The sequence below is a fragment of the Diceros bicornis genome, chromosome 7 (genome assembly GCF_020826845.1).
Source record: "Diceros bicornis minor isolate mBicDic1 chromosome 7, mDicBic1.mat.cur, whole genome shotgun sequence".
NCBI lineage: Eukaryota > Metazoa > Chordata > Mammalia > Perissodactyla > Rhinocerotidae > Diceros > Diceros bicornis.
Window position 1 is genome coordinate 24,104,502 of NC_080746.1, and position 24,771 is coordinate 24,129,272.

The window sequence follows — 24,771 nt, forward strand, 5'->3', positions numbered from 1 at the left end:
TTCTAAGTCATTTTTTTCTTGCTGATGAATTTTATAATAGAGATAACATTAATTTATTTGACTAATAAACCCAGGTAGAATAAAAGTTGTATATCTACATTATATTCATTGTTGATAACTCTGAAGATATGTCTATTTTAATTAAACCAACAAACTTAAACTAGTTTTAACACCAAATACTTTTCCAGATCACCTGAAAAACACTGGGGTTAGTTTCTGTTATATTTCTGACAATTTTAGGTATACCTAAATCACATAAGCACTTGTTCATTTTTAAGCCAATTAAATAGAGCTCTTTTACAAAGTAATTTTAGCAATACTATCTGGAGATAGAAAAAAGTCATACAATACAGCACATGCATACAGACACAGACAGAGACCTTATAGATATTATTCTAAAATTTTAGCCGTGAGTCAAAGACAATAATAAAAAACTCCCTAGTTTAGAAAAGAACAGTTGAATCCAAATTTTCTCTTGGCAACTGGAATAAGTTAAGTTTACCTGCTTAGATGGCTAAAGCTTTTTATTGATATTTGTGGAAAGGACATTTAAGATTTTTCATTAGCCCAATTTCCAAATAGTTTCTTTTTTCTCCCTTCTGATGAGAAACTTTTCCCTAAAATTTCATTTCATTTCAAAAAATGGCTCTTGGGTCCTAGAGTAGATGGGGGTAGAAAATCTACATCACAAAAGCACAGAGAAATTATCTAAGTGTTCTCCAAGATGGAGTTTTGGGGGCATATTTGCCTATTATCAGAGGTCTACAGTAATTACTATTTAAATTTTTCCTTCCTTTTTTTTTAAGTGTAGGACAATTGTACTTACAATGTCCTGATTTTTTTAATAATGTCTCCAAATATCTGAAGGCAAATAGGAAAGGGCCCGAATGGACTTTGAGTTGCTCTCAGAGTTATGCTTTTTCTCTAAAGACTTAAGTTGCAAATCAAGAATTGTTCATTTTAACTCCTTTTTTCTCCTGCATTTCTGCAAGCTATCTTCAAAGAATTGGGTGGCTGCTTCCATTATAGTGTTTAGAGGTTGACTAGCCTACTAAACCATGCTATTTTGAATTTAACTTTTTATATCAGGGAGAAAATTTCCTACTAAGGTGGAAATTAAAAGACTTCTATATTCTGAAGCTTCAGGGTTTATTTAGTACAGTATGCCTTTGAAAACTCTGTATAAAGTGTTCAATAAAGGCTTTTGGATGCTCTCCTTCTTTCTGAGTACACAATTCAACTTAGACCAATTCACCTTAGGTGGCAAAGACTCTACTATTGCTCCTATCAGCCCCTGAATACCAGCCTTCAACTGAGCCATTTCCTGGTCATTTGTGGGAGGGCCTGGGAGAAATTCTGGCCATTGTTTCCTCTGTGAGGTGGTTTTTCCCCAGGGGCCCACCCGGCTTGTCTGATAACTATAGTATAATCATGGGTAGGAAGAACTCCCTTTAACAGCCAATCTAGGTCCCTGTGAGTGGGGTTGTGAATGGCTACTAATCTTTCTAATTCCTATCTAAATTTGGTAGGATCTTCTGAAAGTGGAAGTAAAAGAGCTTTATAACTTAGAAGATCTGCTGCTGTCCAGGGGACATTAATTCTTTGCAGTGGGGATCCAGGGGTCCTACATTCTCAAAGGACATTGCATGGGAAGGCCTGAAGCTGGCAGAGCCTGATTACAGAGCCCTGGAAAGTAGGAGGAATTATAAGGATGGCAAAGCAAGCCCTACCATCTGTCTTGGGGGCTTCTACTAAATTCACTTCCTGGCTTTTAACATTTACATGAGTAACCTGTATACCCCAGGTCTGGAGATCAGGCTGGAGTGCTCTCTGTAAATCTTGTAAAGAAAGGGAAGTCAAAACAGGCAGCTGGGTGTTTAAGGGATTTTCTGGGGAAGTTGGAGGAGTCTTGGGATCTAAGGGAATTTGCTGAGGTGACGGAGCTGGATTTTGAGGGCGGTTTGGATCAGGGGCCCAGAGATCCAAAAGATCTTCTAGAGGGTCAGGGACAGTGAGTTGGGGATAAAAGAGGTGTATAAGAAGGTGGAGAAGGGGAATTTATTTTAGATGTGGACTTTAATTTTTGTTCTAAGTCTAATTTCTGTTCTTTCATCTTATTAAGGGAGTCCTTAAAGCTAGCTGTTATATTCCTTTGTATCTATTTTTAAAGAGTTTTTTTTTTAAGGTTCATTTTTTTTTTTTTTAAAGATTTTATTTTATTTATTTTCCCCCCCAAAGCCCCAGTAGATAGTTGTATGTCATAGCTGCACATCCTTCTAGTTGCTGCATGTGGGACTCGGCCTCAGGATGGACGGAGAAGTGGTGCCTCGGTGGGCACCCGGGATCCGAACCCGGGCCACCAGCATCAGAGCGCGCGCACTTAACCACCAAGCCACGGGGCCGGCCCTCCTTTGTATCTATTTTTAAACTTGATCTTTCCATAGGTACAAATAAGACAATTGTTTAGGATGAGAGCTCTATAAAAAAAAATTTTTTTTAACATAGCCAATTCAAAGGATCCAACATCTGGCCATTGACAAGTAGTCACATTAATCTCAAGAGCAACTTAAACCAATAGACCTTTTTATGGCTTAGCCATGGACGAAAGAGGCTTTCCAAAGGAGGGTGCAAAAGACGCAGCCCTGACAACATCCAGAAAGTTCACTCCTAGAGTTAGCCTGAGAAAGCAAAGACCTTTGTTGTCACAGGTGGTAATGTAAGTGCAGGCCCTCCAGGACCAGTTCAACTGACCCCATCTTATCAGAAGAGTAATTAAGAGTTATTTTTCAGGAACTGAGATCCCTTGTCCAGTTCAGGCCAGTTGAGACCACCAGCCCATCAACTGGGCCTGTGCAAATGCTCAAAAAGTGACATTTTTGCCATTAAAGAGCTAAAAACTCCACAGCTAAAGATCACAGTAATGCCACCATTTTGTGAACATGCATGCTATGAATCGGCATGAAGCTTGACTATGCTTGCACAGATCATCAATTACCTCTCTTCTCTTTAGCTCCAATCATTTATCTCCACACTTCAGACTGCCCTGCCCTTCATCCCATAAATTGTGCCCCAAGCCCTGGATTTGGGAGACAGATCTGAGGGCACATGCCCCCTGTCTCCTTGCAGATGGATCTCACAAAATAAAGCTACATTTCTTTTCCCAAAAGCTGATGCCATAATAATTATTTATTTTATGCACATCAGGCAAGAGAGCCCCAATTTTGTGTGGTAACAGTAAGAATGGTGTAGTGCAAATGGTGTCTCCAGTTTCCCGCAAGAAGGTGAGAGGCCTGCAGTCACAGACCCACTAATCTGTGACACTGGGCAGGTACTACTGGAATGGGACTTTTCCAACACTAACAAACAATGAAGGTTGAGATGACAAAGGCCCCTTGTGGACCAGGACCCCTTATGACAAACTCCCCTGAGAGCTGGCATAGTCAGGCAAAAGGAATGCTGCTTATTGGATCCACAGCCTATTTAGCTGTCCACCAGACGCATGCTGGTGAATCCTCCAGTTGACAGAGAGCAGAGAGAATATTCTCACTGTTCACAAAGCCAAGCTCTCAATACACAGAACAAGATGACAGAGACAAAAGAAAACAATGACCATCTCTGGGAGGAAAGGGATCAATAGAAAACAAAAGTACTCATAACAAATTTTTACCGAGGTCTCTATACCTAAGACACTAGTTAATACAAATATTTTCTCGCGCTAATCTAAATTTAGAAAAAGAAAAGGACTCTCACCACTCTCGATTCAATCAGACCCTGCAGTCAGAGATCTGGGAGACTGACATGGTAAGAATCCTTACCTTCTGCTGGCTTTTGTCAGAGGTCCCAGGATCTCTCAGCTACAGTAGCCTTGGAAACGGGCAGTGTCCAGCCAGTGAAGCTCCCTTTGTAGTTGTCAACTATAGGAGTGGAAAATTTTTCCCTTCTTCTCTTCTAGGTTCTTTGGCTGGTCTAATAACTAAATAGATACAAGACAGATTAACAGGAGAAAAACAAATTTAATTACATACATATGGGAGCCCCATAAAGATATGAAGATTCAAAGGGCAGCCAGGTAATTGAGATTATACAACATCTTGAGCTAAGAAAAGGAGTAGGGATCTGGGGAAGAAAGGTCATTCACAGGAAGGCAGAGGAGATGTTTGAAAAACAAAGGTGGTTCTGTTATGCAGATAAGTTTCTTAAGATAAAAAGGTATCTCTGGTAATAGCTCTCTTCCTGGTACAGACCCCTTTTCCAATGTAAATTTAGGCAGTTGAGGGGGAGGTAAAAGAGCTTTCCTGAATCTGCTGGGTTTTGATTGCCTTTAGCTCACAATAATCCTTATGCTAAAGAGACATATTGTGGGGTGGCAAAACCTGTTCCCCTTCAGTAACAATTCAAGTCAAAACTAACTACTTCCTGATTTCCCAAATAAAATTCACTTTCACTCTGAATGCCCTTCCCACTAATCTATCCCTAAGGAAATTCTACATACTGTTCAAAGTCCATCTCAAATGCTACTTCCTTTAAGAGGCAGCATATTGTAATATTTAAGAGTGTGGGCCAAGGCTCTGCCTGCCTCCAGAATGCTTAGGTTCAAATCTTGGCCTGCCATTTTCCAAATAAATAGCCTTGAGCAAGACAATTAACCTCTCTATGCTCTGTTTCCTTTTTCTAAGATGGTGATAATAATAACTCTTATTGCTCCTAAGGCTGTAAATAATAAATGAATTAGGTTATGAAAAGTTCTTACAACATAGTAAATACTCAAAAAATGATAGCTATTATTATTTACACAGCTTTTAATGATCAACCCAACAAGATGTAATACCTTTTTTCTTTGAATTATTTATTCATTTAGCAAAGTGGCAGGCACTGCTGAGGGATAAAATGTGTTAGAACCGTGATGTAAAGGAACTCACTGCCTGGTAAACAGAGATACAAACAGATCATTTATACTGTAATCACTGTTTCATTTGAGCATTGTTTCTGAAGGTATGGTCTGAGGACTACTTGGTATTATTGGTGCATTTTAGAAATAACACCAGTATGTGTTATTTCTAAAATGCAGATTCATGGACACTACTCTGGACCTAATAGATCAGAATCTCTGGGTAGGGCAAGCAGGTATTCTTAGGCATACTGAAATTTGAGAACTACAATATTAGAGGTATAAAGAGGATGCTTTGAAAACCGAGAGGAGAAAATCCGTGGATATCTTACTACTTTTATTAATATGCGTATTTATCTTACTCTCCTCTTAGATTAAAATAAATTCCCTGAGGTAAGGTATTTTATTCCTCTTACTTAAGTAGAATTAAATTGAATAAACTGATTGGTCACTTGTCTGAGTAGAGATTCATGAACTTAAAACATTTTACATTTTAGAAAATATTTACATGTCTATATGTTCTGTAGGCAATAGCACACTATTGGCAATTTATTATGTACTCTTCAAATTTTCCATAATACTTGATATTGTGGTCAACACCTCCTTAAACCCTTTTCTATTCTTGGCTTCCAAGACATTGCATTTTTCTAACTTTCCTGCTCCCTCTTTGTTTCCTTTATGCCAGTTTCACTCTCTATTAGCTTGGGTAAGTTATTAATCACTCTGAGCCTCAGGTTTTTCAAGAATAAAATGGGAATAATGTGGATAAAAGGAAGATAATACTTCCCATTCATGTCTATCGTCATAACTAAATATAATAATAGGAGATAATTTCCAAATGTTAACTCTCTTTATTAGCTCCTCTTGCCCTTATCACCTCAGGAATGTGTTCCTAAGGTCTGACCTTGGCCCTCTTCTCTTTAATCTTAGCACTCTCCTTTGGTAATCTTATCTAGTCCCTTAATTTCACCAATTAATTCTTGCCAATGACTCCCCACATGTCAAAAGAGAATTTTTCATTTTCTCCCTTCCAAATTAATTTTCCCACCTGCTAAATCACCTAGTTTCAAAATCTCTCTTGGCCTTGAATTCATCTTCTTCATTGTCCCCTCACATTCCCTAAGTGGTTAAGTTCTGCCGACTATACCCACAGAGGGCCAGGAAGAGGACACTAAGGGGACAATATAGGGTAGCCAGCATAAATTACTAGGGCTCAGCAGTTTGCAAGGGTGTCTGGGGGCAAACCCTTTGTAGGGATTTTTACCAGTCCACCCCTCCTGGGCAGTGCCCCAAATTTTTCCTCTGGCCCAAACCTGTCCTCATCAACATTGATGCTTCAACTTCTCTTGCCTATGAGTCATGTCCTTTCTATTGTCCTAATATAGGCCCTCACAACCTCTTAGATGGATATTATCACTGCCTCTTAATTTGAAGGAAAAACTAGATAAGGAAGCTACCTTCTATGCCAGAGCTTCCTAATCAGTGGACCTCTCGATCCCCTTAGCTGTTGGGATGGCCAGAGGCCCCAAGCCAATCTCATCCAGCTCTAAGCAGCTCATCCAGGCTCCAGATCCCATCTAATTTACTCCAGTGTGAGGTAAAAATATGATCATTTTCTATGTGTGCTATGATGTGAAAAAAGTTAGGAAGCACTGCTACTAAACTGAACTTCCTAAGTACAGATCTGATGGTACCATATACTCCTACATGAAACCTTCACAAATGACTCCTCATTGTCTACCAAGAAAAGTCTAAACTGATTGGCTAGGCACTGATGAAGGCACTGTACAGTCTCGCACCAACCTACGTGCCCAGTTCTGCCTCTCACTATTACCTTCCACTCCAGTCAAACTCAACCATTCCCCATTCTCTTCTCCTCACTGATGCCAGCCCTGATATCAGTTCCCCTATGTTGAACCCAGCATATATGGGGTTAAAACCAAAAAACACTCATTCTCCCTTTTGCTTCTTCTCTAAGATACATTCACATGTACATATTGGTTGTTTTAACCTTTGTATCCCTGAATTCCACAAGGCAAATGGAAATAAATTGTTAGAAGCCCAGGTGGTCTCACTGAAGTTATGGCTAATCACCAGTTCTTGAGGTTTGCTACAGGGAAACTGATAGCTAGAAATTATCAAGAAGCTGAAGCTCCCCAACTCCTGGTTCCTGGCACCAAACCTACCATTCATCATGGAGACAGACAAACGGAGGACACCTGCAGCTTCCCTTATCTCAGCCAAATGCAGGCTGATGGGAGGACACTGAACTGCAAAGCCACAGCTCCCCCTCCCCTATCTAAAACCTTGTAAACTTTGTAACTGTTAATTGGTGGCAGTTTCCTTCCTCACACCAGGGCCCAATTTCGGGTGGCACGGGAGGACTGATCAATGGGGCCCTAAACCTCCTGCTGTAGATAGAGATAACAGCTGGCCCAGCACCAGGGGCCTGGGACCCCCTGCAATACTTCCCCAACAAATGGTTAGATAGTACCTTCTTTCCCACAGATTTTCTTTTATAAACCCCAACTCCCAATGCCTTAGGAGGACTGTGGGTTTTGGACTCCACCACAGCCTCATTTTGCTGGCAAAATTAAACCATTTTTCTTTTCCTCAATCCCTGATCATTGTGTTCATTGATTCGGCTACGGTGACATGGTCCCGGGTTTTTCCAGCTACAGAAATTTGGCAAGCCAGGCAGGAGGGGCTTGTGCTCCTGTTATGATAGGTTCGGGGATTCGATCGGAGACGTAAAAGAAACTTTCCACTCCAAACAAATGGACTGAAGGTATATTTTATTATATAGAGGATAGTAAAGGTGACAGTCCACAAACAGATGCGAATAGGTCAAATAATAAGAGGGAAAAAACACCAGCTCGACTGGAAAGGGAAAACATCCACATCGGCTGAGATAGCAGCAGATCCGAATAGGTCATATAATAAGAGGGAAAAACATCAGATCCATCAGAAAGGGAAACACCAGATCGACTGAAGGGAAATGACACAAATCAACAGGAAAGAGAAACACCAGGTTGACTGAAAAGAGAACACATCAGATCAATTACTTCACAGTAAATCAATTACTCACAACATCCACGCCCCATTGCCGGGAGAGTCCTATCAATCGACACGGCTGGGCAAGGATCACACGTCCTGGGCAAGGCGTCCCTTCCACAGGTGGAACTCTCACCGGGTCTCAGTCTCCAGCAGTTTATATAAGCAGTTACAGAGTTTAGAGAGCAAGCATCTAGTGTTCCCACGCACAAATGGTTATCAGTGGCGTACGTGCACTGAGCCCCTTGGCTAACGTCCCAGCCCAGTAATTGTGTACGTGCATTGTTCTCTTTGGTTATCGACTTAGCCCGGCACGGATGGCCAGTCCATCCCATGCTACGATGATCCAAGAGCCTTGAAATGTTACAACTTGTAACTCTCTCCATGGCAGAAGGGCCAGTTCCCGGGAAAAGGCCAGTTCCCACCACACAGAAAGCAGCTTTGTATTTCTTTGTGTGCTGGTGGCTATAGGTCAATGGAGCAGCCAAACATGGCTGTACTCATGTCAAGACAGCTCCAGTGAAACACACTCTCCCTCTCCTACCTACTTGCAACGGACGGAGCAATTGGCAACAGCAGCATGCCAGGGCTGACCCGTTCACGCTGTGGGCCAGAGCTGGGAGAGGGATTCCTGAGAAGTACTTGAGCCCCTGCCAGTGGTGAGCCACCTCCCAAGGGGAGAACAGGATGGTGCCAGCAGCCGCCAGAGTTCTTTTCACTCTAGGGAAACTCCTTTTCTCTCGCCGTGGGGACACAGCCACCACTGCTCTGCATTCTCAAGGAAAAGAAACAGTTTTTTTTCTTTCTTTTTTTTTAATTTTTTGTTTATTGCAGTAACATTGGTTTATGACATTGTAAAAATTTCAGGTGTACATCATTGTACTTCTATTTCTGCATAGATTACATCATGTTCACCACCCAAATACTAATTACAACCCATCACCACACACATGTGCCGAATTATCCCTTTCACCCTCCTCCCTCCCCCCTTCCCCTCTGGTAACCACCAATCCAATCTCTGTCCCTATGTGTTTGTTTATTGTTGTTATTATCTACTACTTAATGAAGGAAATCATACGGTATTTGACCTTCTCCCTCTGACTTATTTCACTTTGCATTGTACCCTCAATGTCCATCCATGTTGTCACAAATGGCTGGATTTCATCGTTTCTTATGGCTGAGTAGTATTCCATTGTGTATATATACCACAGCTTCTTTATCCATTCGTCTCTTGATGGGCACTTAGGTTGCTTCCAAGTCTTGGCTATTGTGAATAATGCTGCAATGAACACAGGGGTGCATGTATCTTTACGCATTGGTGTTTTCAAGTTCTTTGGATAAATACCCAGCAGTGGAATAGCTGGATCATATGGTAGTTCTATCCTTGATTTTTTGAGGAATCTCCATACTGTTTTCCATAGTGGCTGCACCAGTTTGCACCCCCACCAGCAGTGTATGAGAGTTCCCTTCTGTCCACATCCTCTCCAACATATGTTGTTTCCTGTCTTGTTAATTATAGCCATTCTGACGGGCGTGAGGTGATATGTCACTGTAGTTTTGATTTCCATTTCCCTGATAGTTAATGATTTTGAACATCTTTTCATGTGTCTGTTGGCCATCTGCATATCTTCTTTGGAGAAATGACTGTTCAGGTCTTTTGCCCATTTTTTAATTGGGTTTTTAGTTTTTTTGTTGTTGAGATGCATGAGTTCTTTATATATTTTGGAGATTAACCCCCTATCAGATGTATGGTTTGCAAATATCTTCTCCCAATTGTTAGGTTGTCTTTTCGTTTTGTTGATGGTTTCCTTTGCTGTGCAGAAGCTTTTTAGTTTGATGTAGTCCCATTTGTTTAGTTTTTCTATTGTTTCTCTTGCCCAGTCAGACACGGTGCTTGAAAATATGTTGCTAAGACCGATGTCGAAGAGCGTACTGCCTATGTTTTCTTCTAGAAGTTTCATAGTTTCAGGTCTTACATTCAAGTCTTTAATCCACTTGGAGTTAATTTTTGTGTAAGGTGTAAGGTAATGGTCTACTTTCAGTTTTTTGCATGTGGCTATCCAGTTTTCCCAACACCATTTGTTGAAGAGAACTTCTTTTCTCCATTGTATGTTCTTGGCTCCTTTGTCAAAGATTAGCTGTCCATAGATGTATGGGTTTATTTCTGGGCTTTCGATTCTATTCCATTGATCTGCATGTCTGTTTTTGTACCAGTACCATGCTGTTTTGGTTACTATAGCTTTGTAGTGTATTTTGAAATCAGGGAGTGTGATACCTCCAGCTTTGTTCTTTTTTCTCAGGATTCCCTTACATATTTGGAGTCTTTTGCTGTTCTATATAAATTTTAGGATTCTTTGTTCTATTTCCGTGAAAAATGTTGTTGGAACTTTGATGGGGATTGCATTGAATCTATAGATTGCTTTAGGAAGTATGGACATCTTAACTATGTTAATTCTTCCAATCCAAGAGCACGGAATATCTTTCCATTTCTTTGTGTCTTCTTCAATTTCTTTCAGAAATGTTTTATAGTTTTCCATGTACAGACCTTTCACCTCTTTGGTTAAGTTTATTCCTAGGTATTTTACTCTTTTGTTGTAATTGTAAATGGGATGGTATTCTTGATTTCTCTTTCTGCTACTTCGTTGTTAGTATATAGAAATGCAACTGATTTTTGTATGTTGATTTTGTATCCTGCAACTTTACCGTATTCATTTATTACTTCTAAAAGTTTTTTGGTGGATTCTGTAGGGGTTTCTATATATAAAATCATGTCATCTGCAAATAGTGACAGTTTCACTTCTTCCTTTCCAATTTGGATCCCTTTTATTTCTTTTTCTTGCCTGATTGCTCTGGCTAGGACTTCCAGTACTATGTTAAACAGGAGTGGTGACAGTGGGCATCCTTGTCTGGTTCCTGTTCTTAGAGGGATAGCTTTCAGTTTTTCACCATTGAGGATGATATTAGCTGTGGGTTTGTCATATATGGCTTTTATTATGTTGAGGTACTTTCCTTCTATACCCATTTTATTCAGAGTTTTTACCATAAATGGATGCTGTATCTTGTCAAATGCTTTCTCTGCATCTATTGAGATGATCACGTGATTTTTATTCTTCATGTTATTAATGTGGTGTATTACGTTGATTGATTTGCGAATGTTGAACCATCCCTGCATACCTGGAATAAATCCCACTTGATCATGGTGTATAATCTTTTTAACGTATTGTTGTATGCAATTTGCTAGTGTTGTGTTGAGGATTTTTGCTTCGATGTTCATCAGTGATATTAGCCTGTAATTTTCTTTTTTTTGTGTTGTCCTTGTCTGGTTTTGGTATTAGGGTAATTTTGGCTTCGTAGAATGAGTTAGGGAGCTTCCCCCACTCCTCAATTTTTTGGAAGAGTTTGAGAAGGATAGGTATTAAGTCTTCTTTGAATGTTTGGTAGAATTCACCAGGGAAGCCGTCTGGTCCTGGACTTTTATTTTTGTGGAGGTTTGTGATTACTGTTTCGATCTCCTTACTGGTGATTGGTCTATTCAAATTCTCTACTTCTTCTTGATCCAGTTTTGAAAGGTTGTATGATTCTAAGAATTTATCCATTTCTTCCAGATTGTCGAATTGGTTGGCATATAACTTTTCATAGTATTCTCTTATAATCTTTTGTATTTCTGAGGTGTCTGTTGTAATTTCTCCTCTTTCACTTCTGATTTTACTTATTTGTGCCTTCTCTCTTTTTTTCTTTGTGAGTCTAGCTAAAGATTTGTCAATTTCATTTATCTTTTCAAAGAACCAGCTCTTGGTTTCATTAATTTTTTCTGTTGTTTTTTCAGTCTCTATTTCATTTATTTCTGCTCTGATTTTTATTATTTCCCTTCTTCTACTGATTTTGGGCTTGGTCTGTTCTTCTTTTTCCAGTTCCTTTAGGTGCATTGTTAGATGGTTTATTTGAGATTTTTCTTGTTTGTTGAGATAGGCCTGTATTGCTAAAAACTTCCCTCTTAGAACTGCTTTTCCTGTATCCCATAAATTCTGGCATGTCATATTTTCATTTTCATTTGTCTCCAGGTATTTTTTGATTTCTTCTTTGATTTCTTGGTTGACCTAGTCATTGTTCAGTAGCATTTTGTTCAATCTCCACGTATTTGTGGCTTTTCTGATTTTCTTCCTATAGTTGATTTCTAGTTTCATACCGTTGTGGTCAGAAAAGATGCTTGGTATTATTTCAGTCTTCTTAAATTTATGGAGACTTGTTTTGTGGCCTAATATATGATCAATCTTGGAGAATGTTCCATGTGCATTTGAAAAGAACATGTATTCTTCAGTCTTTGGATGGAATGCTCTGTACATATCTACTAGGTCCATCTGTTCTAGTGTGTCATGTAAGGCCAAGGTTTCCTTATTGATCTTCTGTTTGGATGATCTATCCGTTGGTGTAAGTGGAGTGTTAAAGTCCCCTACTATTATTGTGTTACTGTCTACTTCTCTTTTTATGTCTGTTAATAATTGCTTTATATATTTAGGTGCACCTACATTGGGTGCCTAGATATTTACAAGTGTTATATCCTCTTGTTGGATTGTTCCCTTGATCATTATGTAATGCCGTTGTCTCTTTTTACAGTTTTTGTTTTAAAGTCTATTTTGTCTGACATGAGTACTGCTACCCCAGGTTTCTTTTTATTGCCATTTGTGTGGAGTATCTTTTTCCATCCCTTCACTTTCAGTTTGTGAGTGTCTTTAGGTCTGAAGTGTGTCTCTTGTATGCAGCATACATATGGGTCTTGTTGTTTTATCCAATCAGCCACCTTATGCCTTTTTTTTTTTTTAATATTTTATTATTTATTTATTTATTTTTTGAGGAAGACTGGCCCTGCGCTAACATCTGTTGCCAGTCTCCCTCCTTTTCTTTTTTCCTCGCCAAAGCCCCAGTACACAGTTGTATATCATAGTGGTAGAGTTGTAGCTCTTCTATGTGGGACCTCGCCTCAGCGTGGCTTGATGAGCGGTGCATAGGTCTATGCCCAGGATCCGAACCGGCGAACCCCAGGCCGTCGAAGCAGAGCATGCGAACTTAACCGCTATGCCACCGGGCCAGCCAACCTTATGCCTTTTAATTGGAGCATTTAGTCCATTGATGTTTAAAGTAGCTATTGATAAGTGTGTACTTACTGCCATTTTTTAACTTTTTTTTTTCTCAGTGTTTCAGTAGTCCTTCTCTGTTCCTTTCTCCTTCTATACAGAATTGATGGTCTCTTTAGTTTGACCTCTGTCTGAAAGCTCTACTCTTTAACTCCCCTCGCCCTCATTTTATGTTTTTGATATCATATTTAACCTCTTTTTTGTGCATTTGTATCCATTACCCTCTTATCATGGAAATAGATAATTTTTCCTATTTGTGGTCTTCTCTTTTCCCCTTAAATCAGTTGCTTTAACATTTCTTGTAGCACTGGTTTCTTGGTGACAAACTCCTTTAATTTTTGCTTATCTGGGAAAATTTTTTATCTCTCCTTCCATTTTGAATGATAACCTTGCTGGGTAGAGTATTCTTGGCTGTAAGTTTTTTCCTTTTAGCACTTTAAATATATTGTGCCACTCTCTTCTAGCCTGTAAAGTTTCTGCTGAGAAGTCAGCTGAGAGCCTTATGGGGTTTCCTTTGTATGTTACTTGTCTTTCTCTTGCGGCTTTTAGGATTCTCTCTTTATCTTTAATTCTGGACATTTTGATTATGATGTGTCTTGGTGTGGGCCTCTTTGGGTTTATCTTGTTTGAGGCTCTCTGTGCTTCCTGTACCTGGATGTCTGTTTCCTTCCTTAGGTTAGGGAAGTTTTCATCTATTATTTCTTGAAATAGATTCTCGGCCCCTTTGTCTCACTCTTCTCTGTCCGGGACACCTATAAGACGGATGTTAGTGCGCTTGATGTTGTCCCAGAGGTCCCTTAGACTGTCCTCACTCTTTTTAATTCTTTTCTCTTTTACCTGTTCAGCTTGGGTAATTTCTTCGAGTCTTTCGTCCAGCTCGCATATCTCTGTATCCTCTACTCTGCTTTTGAGTCCCTCTAGTGAATTTTTCATTTCCAGTATTGTATTCTTCATTTCTCATTGGTTCTTTTTTATATCTTCCATTTCTTTGTTGACATTCTCACTGAGTTCATCTATTCTTCTCCCCAGATCAGTGAGCATCCTTACCACTCTTTGTTTGAACTCTCTGTCAGGTAGGTTGCTCATTTCTGTTTCACTTAGTTCCTGTTCTGCGGTTTTGTCCTGTTCCCTTACTTGGAATGTATTCCTTTGCCTCCTCATTTTGCCTCTTTCCCTATGCTTGTGTCTTCGTATTAGGTAGGTCAGCTACGTCTCCTGCTCTTGGATAGGTGACCTTATATAAGTGATGCCTTAAGAGGCCTGCAGTGTGCTTCCCTCCATTCTCAATGTTCTAGGGGTGACTCCTATGTGGGCTACGTGTGTCCTTCTGTTGTGGCCTGTTTGCTCTCCCTGTAGCCTCCCAGAGAGGCTGAGTTATGCTCCTGGCCAGCTGTTGTAATGCTCAGCTGCTTGTAGTGTTGTGGGCCCTTCAGTCTCTTTATCAGGTGTGGGAAGCCCCAGCACAGTTGGCTGCAAGTTCTAATACCACATTTGTGTTGCAGTATTTCTTTTAAGTGAGTAGGCCCCCAGCATGGCAGGTTGTTAGGCTCAGGGGCTTACAATGGCTATAAGCCTCCAGCCTTTAGGTCTCTTGTCAGCTCTCTGAGGATTGCAGCTGGGTGGGGCTGGCCTCAGGCATGGGAGCACCCAATTGTTTCAGGCTTTGGAAGGTGGGGCAAACCCCTTATGTGGGTCTCTGAGAAGCACAAGTCCTCTGTAGCTGACAAGCCCCACCACCCACAGGTCCACACACACAGTCAACACAGTCCTACCCCGTGTGCAAACCCTGACCTCCTGAAGTGGACCCAGTCTCTCCACGGCAGGAGCCCCACACACTCCACCACCGCCCCACACTCTCCACCCGCTGCCTGTGCACGCCTTGCCCCACTGAAGTTGGCCCAGTTGCCAGGCTGCAGAGAATCCAGTCACCAATCTGTGCAGGCCCACAAGTTGCCTGAGGGCTTGTTGTTGGGTAGGGCCAGTCTCTAGGGTGGGCTGCCTGGCCTGGCTGAGCTGGACTAAATCAGCGCTCTAGTGGGTGGGGCAGACCTGGGCTAGCAGGCCCCAGGGAGAACTCCAATGGCGTCTGTGTCAGCACGCCCACCCCAGGCCACAACAATGGCCGCCGCCAATGTCCCAGTCCCTGGAGAGGTCTCACCTCTCACCGAGATGCATTCAGGGCCTATCAGGTGAGTCTCTTTTCACCAAAGCACTGTGCACCTTTCTTTCTGGTGATTTTAGGTTCCTTTCTGAAATGGGTGAATTTGCGCATGGGCCCTTTAAGAGCCGGTTTTAATTTCTTTGTGAACCAGCTTTTCTGGTGGTACTCCCCAATGTTTTAGTAGCAGGCAAAGTCAGATATTATGCCACTCGTCTCGATTGTGCTGGGTCCACAAAATGCCCACAGCGGGAGTGCTCCCCAGCTCAGGGCCCCGCACCTCCAAGGAGGGCTGCGTACCTTTGGGCTGCTCCCGGGCAGCCGTGAGGCGCTGTCACTTGTGAAGGCGGTGTTTTTCCTCTCCAGAAGGGAATTTCTGCCTCTTCCACCTCAATTAGGATTGTCCGTTGTTGCAGGAGTTCCTCTTATCCAGTTTTCAGTTCTGTCTCAGGGGTAATTTTTCCACAAGTAGTTGTAAATTGGCTGTGTCTGCGGGAGGAGGTGAGTTCAGAGCCTGCTTACGCCGCCATCTTGACTTCTCCTAAAGTTGGTATATTTAAATGGGGCTTTATGTAAAATGATTACATCTCTTTTGTCTGATTGTATTATAGATTATATTATGGGGATAAATATTGTGTCTCCCTGGGGAAAGGGAACATTTCCCCTGCCTGACATTGTAAGAGTATATAAACCCACACTTCAGGCAATGTTAATTAAACATGCTAAAGGGGATCTCACTCTAAAATTGCCAAAATGTGGCAATTTCAGTTTACCCACACTGGGTGCAATTGAAAAAGCCAGCTACAAAGTTAAACAACCAATGGAAAACCTATTTTATCTTTTGAGGCTTCTAATTGAAATCAAGAATACTGTACTGCCTCTTTAAAAGAAAGTAATTAAATAATTAAACATGCCAGCCGCTGGAGCTGAATCTGCTGCTCTTCTCTCCTCTCCTGCTGAACTTCCCCACTTCAACTCCCCTGAAATTCCTGACCTAAAACTAAACAAGTGAAAATACATGAACTTTCAAGATAATTTGGAATTGTAATGGCCATTCTGGAGAACTTCTGGTTTCAGATCAGTCCACCTTAAGGGTCACCCTTAAAAGAGAGGATTCAAAACCTCTGAGGATGGGATGCAATCTTTAATTAATATACAGAAACTTCTAAAAGACAAAGTTATTTCAAAAACCATTGTAAAAAGGCCTTACAGAAAAAGGAAAGAATCTTTAGTAAATATTTTTGGCCATCTGAGCAGATCCACCTGCTAGAAAAATAGTTGGGATCTAACTATTTTTTTTAGTTTTGTACCTGAAACCTGGCTAAAATTTTGAGGATCTCTGTGTTTATCTGTCTCTGTGTGTATTTGTTTGCCTCCAGATGGTACAGTTTCTAAAGGAGGTCTATTTAATTGGCTTGGAGTAAACACTTTTCTAAGTTATTTCTAAATGTAATAGAGCTAGCCCAGATGTCTTTCAAGTTAACAATATAAAATTATTTTTGGTAAATAAAAGCCTATTTAAGTTTGCTGCTTTGATCATAGCAAATATGTTTTCAAAGTTATTAACACTGGATATGGTACAAACATATTATCTTTGATACAAGGTTCATCAACAACAGTAATAACTTAAAATAATAACTGATTTTGCTTGATGCCTCATGAGGTTTTTATAGATGATCTAAATCTAATTGTTGACGACAAGTAAACTAAATAGATATATTATGGTGTATGTACGTAAAACAACTTCCAAATTCTTTTTGGTAACTTAAACCTTTAGAGTTTTGGGTATTTAGATCATCTTCAAATAAGATAAGATATTAGACATTAATAACTAAATATAAGTTTATCTACTGTTAGCTTCTTATTACAAAAAACTAAAAGGTGTTTTAGCTCTATTGGTAAACATGTCTTGTGTTTTGTTAAAAAACTGTACTATAAAGTAATGTGTTTCTAAAATTATAAAAAAGTGTTTATAAATTTGTCAAGCCACAGAATGCTACTGTAAAAGACAGTTAATAATTGCTTGCTTATTTAGTTGTTACTTAAAAATTAAGGTTTCTAAGGGTTAAAAATTCTAGTATGTCATTAAGGCTACTAAAAAATTTTTTAAAAATATGTTTGTATTCAAGAAAAGTAAGATATGTTTTTAGTAAAGAAGATATAAAAAATGAAAATATTTTTGTTTGTTTGGTTAAGAAAGATAAATTTCTCCTGAAGTACTAGAAGGGAAAAAAGAAGGCATGGGACAAATTCTGAAGATTAAAAAGTAAGTGATAGAAGGTTTGTGAAAGTAAAACCCTGAGGAGTTTTGTGCATGGTCAAGTTGGCTAAGATTGAAATAAATTTAAGTAAACTGGTACAAAGTTAAAATTTGACTTTCTCTCTCTCAAGAAGATAATTTTCTTGAACTTTTAGTCCACTCTTGCTGAGAAGATTATAAAAGGTGTCTTTTCTGAGCCGTCTACCAGAGGGGTAGGGATTTTATGTTTTATCAAAATAAATTTCCTAAATTGTTTTTATCAGGTCTTTAATCACAGGTGCTAAGGTTTTTCGTACAGCTATTTAATTTTTTTGCATTTGCCTGAAGATCTTTAGCTGTCACCTTGTTTAAATGGACAGCTAAACATTGCTTTATGGGAACCTATGATATTACGTGGGTAAATGTTATTGATATAAGTGTTTTAAAATTGTATAACATTACTAGAATTCTGATCTGTCCTGGTTATCAGTCATAAGTCTAGTTATTATTTTAAAGTATTGTTTGTCACAGAAATTAACCAAACTTCTTTATCAATTGCCATTTTTGGGTCTTGTTTATAAACAGTTATTTTATTCTGATGCTTTTACAGAATATGTTTCATCTTCAGAGAAATTCATGGAAAGACTTTAACACTCTAGAATACAGTTTTCTGATAAACTTTCAGATTGTAAAACTAAATTGGGTGAGAAATCACAAAATTCTAACTGAAAAACTGATGACTTCGTGAAACTGCTAACAGAGGATTAAGATCAAAAATTGATTGCACAGGACTGAGTGAACTAATGAGGATAATTATAATTTATATAACTTTTTGTTTGAAATGTTGATTTTTTTAATATTTTGTTTTTCCAGGTTTAGGAAAAACTTTTTCTTTTAAGGAACTATGACTTGTACCTTTGTAAGCAGAATTAAAACATTTATCATTTTCTCCCTACCTGATCCCTCCAGGATTTGAAATCTCTTAGCAAGTGAGTATTGTTTTCATGGCAATATAGTTGTTTACATAACTTCAATAAGAATCTGTTCTTCTTATAACAGGACACAATTGGAAACACTGGTTATATTACCAAAGCTTTGACCGGAACATCGTATTTCAAAAACATATGCAGGCTCAGATATGACCAGACAGCTTTTGAGGAATAAAGATTGGACTTTACAAAATAAAGCCACTTGGAAGTATTGGCCTGGTACCTTGTTTACAGCATTCCCAAACAGCAACCTTATGGATAAGTAAAGAAGGTCATTTATCTAGCAGGTGCCTGGAACCTCAAGATTTTGGGGAACCTCAAAAGAAGAGAGGAATTCACCCAAATCTGTAGATACTAGAGGCAAGTCTGTGACAAAGTCCTTGGCTTGGGTTTCCTGGCCTCGAGAGGCCTTTGAAGTTCAATCTGAGATTGCTTATAAAAAGTTCCAGCAAAGCAGATTTAAAAGAGCCTGTACATTCACGGCTATTCTTGCTGTACTTATGTAAAGAATTGGGCCACGTTTATTAAAACTAAACTTATTTTGCAAACCAGTTAGTTTTAATTTGGCTATCTTTTATAAAATGAGGGTGATTTTAGAGGGAAAAATATATGTTTCAATAGAAACTATAGTACATATTTGTGGATATTAGATTCTAGTTCTGTTAATCGTCTTTGAGGTTTTGTTTTCTACCTGTAAACTGGACTGGATCATGAATTCTTCTAGTCCCCAGAGGTACCAGGTCCAGACTGGTTTTCAGAACTGTTTTCTTGGATTCCCCAAGGAATTAAGTCTATTTTTCAGGGACTGTTAAAATTTGGGTTATCTATACTTCTTATCCTTTTGGTCAGATGCTTAATGTGCCTTTAGATATTGTTCCAAACTGTTAAACAAGGTACAAAAGTTCTAATAATACAAAATGTCAACCTGAAGCCGGGAACAAAAAAATATTTCCAAATGAATGCTAAACAGTCTCATTCCTCTAACCTGGACCTATGCGTCAATCATCGCCCCAATCCCTCAAGATTAAGGAATGAACATAAAATAGAGGGAGAATTGACGCTGGCCCTCATACCAGTTCCCCTATGTTGAACCAAACATATATGGATTTAAAAACCAAAAAGCACTCATTCTCCCTTTTGCTGCTTTTCTAAGGTACATTCACATGTACGTATTTGTTGTTTTAACCTTTGCATCTTTGAATTCCACAAGCCAAATGGAAGTAAATTGTTAGAAGTCCAGGTGGCTTCTCACTGAAGTTATGGCTAATCACCAGTTCTTGAGGTTTGCTACAGGGAAACTGATATCTAGAAATTATCAAGAAGCTGAAGCTCCCCAACTCCTGGTTCCTGGCACCAAACCTACCATTCATCATGGAGACAGACAAACGGAGGACACCTGCAGCTTCCCTTATCTCAGCCAAATGCAGGCTGATGGGAGGACACTGAACTGCAAAGCCACAGCTCCCCCTCCCCTATCTAAAACCTTGTAAACTTTGTAACTGTTAATTGGTGGCAGTTTCCTTCCTCTCACCAGGGCCCAATTTCGGGTGGCACGGGTGGATTGATCAATGGGGCCCTAAACCTCCTGCTGTAGATAGAGATAACAGCTGGCCCAGCACCAGGGGTCTGGGACCCCCTGCAATACTTCCCCAACAAATGATTAGACAGTACATTCTTTCCCATAGATTTTCCTTTAAAAACTCCAACTCCTAATGGCTCGGGAGGACTGTGGGTTTTGGACTCCACCACAGCCTCATTTTGCTGGCAAAATTAAACCATTTTTCTTTTCCTCAATCCCTGGTCATTGTGTTCATTGATTTAGCTACAGTGACAGGGTCCCGGGTTTTTCCAGCTACATCATCATAATTGTACCCTTCTCTTCACCTAGGATATTTCCCATCTCCTTCAGGGGAAATTCACTTACTCTACTCATCCTTCAAGATCCAGTGCCACGTCACCTGCTTCATAAACACAACATTCCCATTTCCTATAGCAAGAACTGATTCTCCTTAGTCTGAACTCACACAGCTTCTGTTTTAGCTCTCTTATGGCACTTATCTTATTCTGTCTTGAGCAATAAAGATTAATATACTTTATAACCTCTACTGCCAATATTCCTTGAGCACAGGGTCTTGTTTCTGCTCCCACCCCAGTACCTAACACACTGCCTTTCACACAGCAAGTACTAAATTACTGAATTAAAAAATTTTAAAGTTTATAGTGTATATCAGTATGATTTCTGATAGCTCTATATCAGCCAATTTCAAGAAATAAAATCATGTAACAATAGTAGCTATAATAGAAAGCTACAGAACAAAAAACAGGGGTTTTAAGGCTGTCCCCTAAAATGCAAATAGAAGAACCAAACATTTACATTAGAATGTGTAGCAATGATTTTCACGTGAGAAAGATCGAAATAGTGAATATTCTTCTTATTGCAGATAGAAAAGAATCCCTAAACCTTGAATCCTGCCCCTATATGTTGAGTAAAATACACAAATGGAACGGCTGTTTCCCTGATGACAAGTAAACAAATTCTAACTCAGTCTTCTTTAATTCCCCGCTCTGTAGTGTTGCTGCCTGCATCTGCTCCACATAGAGTGGAAAACTTCAGAAGCCCCCAGTATTCTTCAGGAAAGAGGCACAAAATTCTAAGTTCTGGATGGTAGGAAGAGGACTAAGGGGTAAATCTCTTGCCTGGAATCCAGTGTAGTATTACAGAAAGGAAACCCACTACAATGGTAGAAAGATTGCTGACAAAATGGAGAAAGATTTGAAAAAACAGTTTTGTATTGAGTTCAGTAGCAGCAGCTCCCATGATTTCCAAATCCTCACACTCACTGGCAGTGAGGTGAAATACTTCCTGGGCTGTCCCTGGCTCCCTGACAGAACAGGAGAAATGGGGGGAAGCGGGGAGGTGGTGAAGAGCCAGGGCTTCAAAACAGCTGCAATCTCTCTTAGTCTCCTTTCCATGACAAGTATCCCAACAATCTATCTATAATAAGTAGCTGCTTGAAATATTAAAATGGGACCATCATAGTGGTCTTCCTCCCTAAATTTTACTCTTTCAAATCTTTCATCACACTACAATTAAGTCAGTTGATCCATGGGATCAATTTCATTATGCCACTCCCCTCTGAAAGATTCAGATCTCCTCTTTCCTTACAAAATAAAGTCCAAATTTAGTCTGTCAACAAAGGACTTTACAACGTGGCCACAACCTACCTTTCATCCTTTAACTCTCTGCCTTTCTAGCACCTTCCTTCTTCCTTTTCTTTTCTATACATTTAATTTACAAAACATTTTCTGACAATCTAGTGTGAGTAAGTTCCTGTGAAAGTATGCCATTAAAAAACATAACCACACATAATTTTATTAATTTAAGAAACATTTTTGAGCACAAATGTATCAAATACTGTGCTACAAATTGAGAATATCAAGAAATAAGATTCAGTCCCTGCTCTCCAGTAGTTTAAATGATACACTATTCCACTTTGTGAACTCTCAGCCCAGTAAAATGACTTTCTAACATACCATGTGTTTTTGTTCTTCTGTGCCTTTGAACAAACTTTTCCTCGTCTGAAATATCCTCCCTCTTTCCTTTTCAAAAACCCATTTCAAAATCTACTTCTCTGACCCCTTGCCAAAGGCCTTCTAATAACTCCCACTAGAAGCAGTTACTAGCACTGTCAGAGATACATCTAACATTTACGTCACGTCTTCCTAGCAAAGACATAGAAGTGTATTTCAAGAAAGGAGTGGTTAAAATTGTCAGAAGGGAGAACAAAGAGTATCTTAAACTATTCTGTATACCCCACAGTGCCTAGCAGAGTATGATGTACAAAGATATTCAATATATATTTTGATTTTTAATCAGTGAAAAATAATTTATAAACTTGTGAAATTTTATTGAAATGAAAGAGTGATAATAGATGTGTAAACTAAAGGGCAATGGTATTCCTGCAATAGCATATCTCCAGTTATGAGATAATTATTCTTGTTTATATGGATGGTATCAAAGACATCAAATTTTGATAAAAATAAGAATTGGGCTTTGAGGAACTTTTACTCTAGGAAACAGCTGTTCTGACCAGTAAACACATTGTGACTAAAAATCAGTTCCCTAGTTTTAATTATACCAGATGAAATGATCTAATCAATTCTCTGAACCTGTAACAGGGAAGAACCAGATGCTGAACAATGGTGACATGATCAAGACATAGCAAGTATATTATGAAATCCACTCTGAAACAATCTGTTAGCCTTATTTTCACATTAATAATAAATATTTAGGAAAAAAAACCTCAAGAACATTTCTTAATGATGGGCCAGTTGAGTCATCTTTGTATTCACTACATTAAAGAACCCTATAAACGGATGTTAGCTCAGGGCTGATCTTCCTCACAAAAAAAAAAAAAAGAACTCTATAACCTAACAGAATAACTCAAAATCCAGGTGACATGTCATATCAACTCAAACATAGTCTTCTTGTTGCATTTAGTATTTAAAAATCCCATTTCTAATAGTTACTTCATTGACCTCCAACTTATCCTATGCCATTAACACATCCCTCTACAAACCTAATAATTTTTTCCACTTAATAACCAATATTTTTAGTAAATATTATTTTATTTTACTATTTTCAATACTTTCTTGTACGTCTATTTATGTTATGTGGTAAATATGCCTTAAAATAGTAATGTGATGAAATGAGATTTTATTTTAACATTTAGAAGGCAGCAAGGCAAACGTGTTGTCCACCTGAAGAATACGAAATTCCCTGTGGTACTGCTTGTAAATATGTCCAAATTGGTGATGTTTACATCAGCAAAATATATGTATAATAGACTGAATTATCTATATGACTGAAAAATGGGTGCTGTGATTTTTTGAAATCTTATTAATATAGTTATTATATAATTATATAACATATTGAAAGCTTTCAATAAAATCATAGCAATACCTTCCAACAAAGTGAGAATTTTTTTTTAGTTTGATGAGTATTAGAGATCCTCTAGTCCAAATTCAATTTCTGAATTATAATAAGATTGAAATGATTCACCAAGGTCGCCTTGTTGTTTAGCCAATCTCTTTACTTCTGGACCACTAATCTTTATCCCATACCACACAGCTGCTAAGGCTTCTAAACATAATTCATTAACTGTACCATTGATATGGTTGATGTGTAAAAAAGCCAACTCATATAAGGTTCTGGTTAGTAATTTCTGGTTTTTATTTTACCACAAGAAAATAATTTTTTTCTATCAGCCATGGATAATAACTAATAGTGAAAATAATCAAATGGTAATATTAAATAGCAATAGCACATGTTATATTTTATTACATATTGAGAAATTAGACAAATTACTTTTGGGTTTTAATTTTTTTTCTAATACTGACCATGAAAAACATTTTAAAATTATCCCCAAAGCTATCTATCTGCTATTTAAATAAAATATTCTAAAAGAAAAAGTGCAACATTATTAAACATTATCAAATTAACTCATTGAATCCTGTTTTAGAAGTTTAAGAAAGCCTAGGAGGTTTTCTTAAAAAAGAAAGAAAAAAAAGAAAGAAAAGAATTCATGTATAATTTAAATAATTTACACTTTTATAAAATATGCCAAGTATCTGACCCTCAAAAGAACAGCTACATACTTCATATTAATGTCCAGCTTAAAGCTCCTTTTAAACTAGAAAAGAAATTCAAGGAGTTTCCCCTTCTTATGTTTAAGGTACACATTTTCCTTTAACAACCAGAGAGCTTTCAAAGCATAAATGTCATTCTCTCATTACAACAAATAATGGGATTAAATTCTCAACTTATTTTAAGTACACAATTTTATCTGTGCAGTGTGTTTGCAATCACTGTAAACCTCTGTCTCAGGAGCTCTCTTTTTTGTATTAGAAAGTTTTCAATAGTATTGGCTTCTTTGAAGAGTCCATCTATTTCGTCAATATAAGATGCATCTACTGCTGCTCTCTCACTAATGGGGAAAAAAAAATTTTAATTAAACTAAATAGTTATAACATCTAAACACACTATCATAGGGATGTTCTTTATTATGTTAAATTTGTTAGCTAATTCATTTAAATGGCTTTGTACATCAGAAAGCTTCATTAATTTACAAACACTCCTCACTAAAAGTTAAATTAGTCCCACAAACGTTTTTGAGTACCCAAAACCTCCTGACACAGCAAAATGTGTATCTTATTCATTATAATTCTAATATTAAACTATACATATTAATTTAATAGCCACACAAACCATTATTCAAATATAATGACTGTCCAATGGTTTTAAAAAACAC

The 24,771-nt window shown here is 38.5% G+C and overlaps 2 protein-coding genes across 4 annotated transcripts in view; both read right to left on the reverse strand.

Annotated features, from left to right (window-relative positions):
• Positions 1-15,735, reverse strand: part of BCO2 (beta-carotene oxygenase 2) — a 52,456-nt gene extending 36,721 nt beyond the window's left edge. For 2 of the 3 annotated variants that reach the window (XM_058545216.1, XM_058545218.1), the window contains exon 1: positions 3,816-4,713. The gene's annotated coding sequence lies outside the window, so the exon portion shown is untranslated. Of the gene's footprint in view, positions 1-3,815; positions 4,714-15,532 lie in introns of those variants that run through there. The other variant, XM_058545217.1, reaches the window with a different exon arrangement.
• An 8,337-nt stretch (positions 15,736-24,072) lies between these two features.
• Positions 24,073-24,771, reverse strand: part of TEX12 (testis expressed 12) — a 42,120-nt gene continuing 41,421 nt past the window's right edge. The window contains exon 5 of the mRNA XM_058545229.1: positions 24,073-24,447. Coding sequence (XP_058401212.1) covers positions 24,303-24,447 — 145 coding nt within the window. The 3' untranslated portion in view covers positions 24,073-24,302. The remainder of the gene's footprint in view (positions 24,448-24,771) is intronic.